The sequence below is a fragment of the Scylla paramamosain genome, chromosome 29 (assembly GCF_035594125.1).
Source record: "Scylla paramamosain isolate STU-SP2022 chromosome 29, ASM3559412v1, whole genome shotgun sequence".
NCBI lineage: Eukaryota > Metazoa > Arthropoda > Malacostraca > Decapoda > Portunidae > Scylla > Scylla paramamosain.
The window spans coordinates 13,574,380-13,579,379 of record NC_087179.1 but is presented as its reverse complement, the minus strand read 5'-3'; the positions used below and the strand labels follow the sequence as shown (position 1 = coordinate 13,579,379).

The 5,000-nt window shown below is 41.8% G+C and overlaps 1 protein-coding gene and 1 long non-coding RNA gene across 7 annotated transcripts in view; one reads left to right on the top strand and one right to left on the bottom strand.

Moving 5' to 3' along the window:
• LOC135115360 (agrin-like) overlaps window positions 1–1,472 on the bottom strand; it is a 20,171-nt gene extending 18,699 nt beyond the window's left edge. For all 6 annotated transcript variants that reach the window (XM_064032047.1, XM_064032052.1, XM_064032053.1 and 3 more), the window contains exons 1-2: window positions 1,321–1,472; window positions 452–653 (exon numbers count right to left, since the gene is read on the bottom strand). In XM_064032047.1, coding sequence (XP_063888117.1) covers window positions 452–539 — 88 coding nt within the window. In that variant the 5' untranslated portion in view covers window positions 540–653; window positions 1,321–1,472. The remainder of the gene's footprint in view (window positions 1–451; window positions 654–1,320) is intronic.
• LOC135115361 (uncharacterized) overlaps window positions 1–5,000 on the top strand; it is a 173,061-nt gene that overhangs the window by 160,688 nt on the left and 7,373 nt on the right. The gene's annotated exons all lie outside the window — the stretch shown is intronic.

The following is a 5,000-nucleotide window of genomic DNA, read 5'->3' as shown; positions in this document are numbered from 1 at the left end:
CACTTAGTGACTTCGCGTTCGTCTCTCTCTCTCTCTCTCTCTCTCTCTCTCTCTCTCTCTCTCTCTCTCTCTCTCTCTCCTCTCTCTCTCCTCTCTCTCTCTCTCTCTCTCTCTCTCTCTCTCTCTCTCTCTCTTTGTTAATTGAGGAACAAGAGGGGCAGGTGTAAAGTACTTCCGGCTTCGACTAATTAGGAGACAGGTGGAGGAATGAGAGAGAGAGAGAGAGAGAGAGAGAGAGAGAGAGAGAGAGAGAGAGAGAGAGAGAGAGAGAGAGAGAAGAGGAAACGACAGACGAGAAATGACAGGAAATGAATAAAAATACTCGTAATGAACACACACACACACACACACACACACACACACACACACACACACACACACACACACACACACACACACACACACACACACACACACACACACACACACACACACACACACACACACGTACCGCAGGGCCCCATGTAGGAGGCGCTGAGGGTTGGCTTGCTGCACGCCCACCATGGACAGCGAGCAAGGGTTGGTGTAGGTGACCCCATCGCTGCCACAGACGGGCGTGTAGTCAAAGGGACAGAACTCAGGGCAGCTGGGTTTACTTCCTCCTTCAGCGCCTCCTCCGTTTACTAGATTGGTCTCTTGCGTTGCTGTCTGTCCTGTGGAAGGTTGTAGGGGTTAAGGTTGTGGAGGAGTGGACTAGGAGGAAGAGATGAGTAGAGATAAGAAAAGGAAGACAATTATTCTCTTCTCATTGTTCCTCCTCCTCCTCCTCCTCCTCCTTAGGGAAGAAGAGGGGGAGCAGGAGGAAATAGAAGAGGAAGAAGAAAGGGAGAAGAGAATGTTCTTGTTGGGTTAGCAGATAGAGACGAAGTAAACAGATAAATAAGTAAAAGGGAAGAAAGTGAAAGGAAAGACAATTACATAATATCACAATAGCTGAGATCATCCTTACTTACAACCGTTTTCTTACATGATTTAGTTTTCTATGATAATCTCTCAAAGGGTAACTAATATAATAGCTACTTAGATTACTACCTACATTGTAGATTGTTATAAAGCATTGAGGAACCCGTATTCTCTCTCTCTCTCTCTCTCTCTCTCTCTCTCTCTCCTCTCTCTCTCTCTCTCTCTCTCTCTCTCTCTCTCTCTCTCTCTCTCTCTCTCTCTCTCTCTGTTATATGTATGACATAACGATATTATTTCTTACATTCTAAATTACATCTTTCTTTCACTCATTCCCTCACTTATTGACCTCTTCATTCATTGCTCTTCGTATAGAAAAAGACACACAAAAAAAAAAAAAATCACCAAAAATGTACTTACTTTTTGCGCGACTTTCGAAAGATACGACTCCTCCATGCGCAGGCAATGTAAACAAACCGACAACCACCATCACCGCTGCCGCCACTTGCTTGTTCCCTCCCATGGCTGATGTTGTGACGTTCCTCTCCCTTCTCCTTGTCTCCTGAGGCCACCTGCGGGAGTAACGGTGAGGGAGGTGATGGAAGAGAGAGAGAGAGAGAGAGAGGAATATTAAGCAAGTGAGAGGGAGGAAGATATATGTAAAGGAGAGCAAGGATGAAAGGATAAGGGTGAAGGTGAGTGTACTGGAGGGAGAGGAAGATGCGCTGGAGGTGAGAGAGAGAGGGTGAGAGGTGAGGGAGAGTTTGGAAAGCAGGTGTGATAGAAATGTTTTGAAATTAGAAAGAAGAAGAAAAGTAAAGTTGAAATATAGAACAAGAAAAGGAAGAAAGCAATAAGAACAGGAGGATAAGGAAGAAGAGAAATTATAGGAGTGGTCGAGATGGGAGAGAATGGGGAGTGGAGAGAGGGAGTTAGGGGGAGGAGCGGAGAGAGGGAGAGAAGGAGTGGCTGAAGAGGAGACAAGGGGAGAGAGAGAGAGAGAGAGAGAGAGAGAGAGAGAGAGAGAGAGAGAGAGAGAGAGAGAGAGAGAGAAGGTGGATGGGGGAATGAAAGCTAGACAGGTGATAATATTTGCCAGTGATGTCAGATGTCGCGCGTGTAGAGAGAGAGAGAGAGAGAGAGAGAGAGAGAGAGAGAGAGAGAGAGAGAGAGAGAGAGAGAGCGTCCTTCAAAGAGAGCAAAAAAGAACAAAACAGGAAAGGCTTAAGAAAGGTCGAGGATAACACTACTACTACTACTACTACTACTACTACTACTACTACTACTACTACTACTACTACTACTACTACTACTACCACCACTAGTACTACTATTACTACTACTACTATTACTACTACTACTACTACTACTACTACTAACACCACAACAACAACAACTACTATTACTACTACTACTACTACTGCTACTACTACTACTACTACTACTACTACTACTACTACTACTACTACTACTACTACTACTACTACTACTACTACTACTACCACCACCATTACCAGCTCCGCAACAACAATGACAGCAACTACTACTACTACTACTACTACTACTACTACTACTACTACTACTACTAATAATAATAATAATAATAATAATAATAATAATATCTCTACTACTATTGCACTATTGCTTCTACTACTAATATTACTTCTTTCCCCCCCCCACACACACACACTGAACACAGAACCAGTCAAAAATACCCTTTAGTGACCAACCTTGAAAACTTGAAAATTTGCCGCCGGGAGCCAGACACTTGCAACTTATCACCCAATCAGGAGGAGGAGGAGGAGGAGGAGGAGGAGGAGGAGGAGGAGGAGGAGGAATGCAGAGAGGGAATGAGGGATGAGGGTAGGTAAGCAACGTGTTAAGAATAGAAAGAGGAAACGGTAAAGGAAGGAAGAAAGAAGAATGCAAGGAGGAAGAGGAGGAAAATTAGAACAGGGAAAGAAAATTAGTAGTAGGAGGAGGAGGGAAAAAAATGTATGAGTAAAGTATGAAGGAAGAAAGTGAAAGTGAAATAGAAAATGAAAAAGTGAAGATCTTTTTTTTTTCTTATTTTGTTCTCATTTTTCAAGTTGGTTTACATATTTTTACTTGTTTATTTTTCATATTGTTGTTTACATGATTGCTTGTTTCATGTTTGGCTTGCATTGATGTGTGTGTTATGCTTACAATGCCTTCTGTTACGTTTTGCCACACACACACACACACACACACACACACACACACACACACACACACACACACACACACACACACACACACACACACACACACACACACACACACACACACGTACACCCGCCGGTTTGACCATACCCAGGCAAAAACAGTATCCCAACATCCTTCTCCTCCTCCTCCTCCTCCTCCTCCTCCTCCTCCTCCTCCTCCTCCTCCTCCTCCTCCTCCTAATGTACAATTTCAAAACCCACCTGGCGACATTCCTCATAGACACCCTCAGTTTTTCATTAATTATTTGAAGTATCGCCTTTTCTTTCAATCAGGATTTATCACAGATTTTAACTACCTACGTTTTCTCTCCCACGTGTTGCCACAAGCTGCTTTTTTTTTCTTCTTCTTTTTCTCTTTCTTACATATATATTTCTTTCATCATATTTTATGTCGTAACGGTATTTTTATTTATTTATTTGTTTTTTTATGCATTCTCATACTTTTATTTGTTCATTTCATTAGTTTTAAGATTTTGTTAGATTTTGTTTTCTTCAGAATAACCTCTCTCTCTCTCTCTCTCTCTCTCTCTCTCTCTCTCTCTCTCTCTCTCTCTCTCTCTCTCTCTCTCTCTCTCTCTCTCTCTCTCTCTCTCTCTCTCTCTCTCTCTCTCCCTATGGCCAGTGACCTTCTCCCTTCCCCCTACCCCGTGATAGAGCAGAGAATGGGTTATCAGAATAAGCTCCCGTGAAAACCCACATTATATGGAACAGAAAGGGGATATAACAAGGAGAGAATAAGGGCGTGAGGGATGTGACAGGGATAGTGTTGACAAGATTCTTAGGGTTAGCAATTAGGACAGCACTAGAAGTAATGGGATGAAGAGAGAAATGGACAATTAGACTGTTAGATAAGTGGAATAGACTCAGTAATCAGGGTGTCGGTGAAGAGTCAATATTAGATGATTAGATGAGTTTATGAATATAGGTGGGTATTTAGAAGTGGGCGTGTTTAGTACAGGGATTGCCACGTGTAGGCCTGATGGCTTCTTGCAGCTTCCCTTATGTTAACAAGATGGAAAAAAAAAAAAAAAAATATAGAAAATAAAGAAATTACATACAATCATATACGAAAAAAAACAGGAATACACAGGTTGCAATGAAGGTACCTGATAAATTACACACTACAACTGGTAATCTGTGTGTGGAGGAACAGGACAGAAAAGTGCAAGGATTTTTCCCGCCCACCTCCCCCTCTTGTCTACCTGAAAGTAACAGTTAAGAGAGAAAAAAGAAAAAAAAAGAAAAATAGTCCAAGAGGGGAGATGGTGAAGGGGAGAGGGAAGGGAGAAGGGGTTAATAAAGGTGGGGGGAGGAAAGGGGGGATGTTTGCACTCTATATGGTGAAAGGGAACAAAGGGAACGTAGAGGTGGGGGGGGGGGTGTCATGGTGTGTTATGAGAGTCACCATGATTCTCTCTCTCTCTCTCTCTCTCTCTCTCTCTCTCTCTCTCTCTCTCTCTCTCTCTCTCTCTCTCTCTCTCTCTCTGACGTATGTTGAAAGATGTTAATTTATTTACAATTTTTATCTTTTCCCACTTTTACTGTTGTTGTTGTTGTTGTTGTTGTTGTTGTTGTTGTTCTCCGTCACTTTCTTTGTTGTTTCGTTACTTTCACTTCTTAAAATCGATATCCTCATGTTTTTTTTTCCTTTATTTATTTTTTTTTATGTTTTCTCCTTTCCTTTATTATTCGTTTGTGTTTTTCTCTTTTTTTTTCTTCCTTTCTCTTTTAGTTCTCACATATTTACATTACATCATTTCTCTCCCTCCCACGTGACACCTTTTTTTCTTTCTTTCTTTCTTCCTTTCTTCCTTTCTTTCTTTCTTTTACAATATCCGTCATCACGTATTCCTT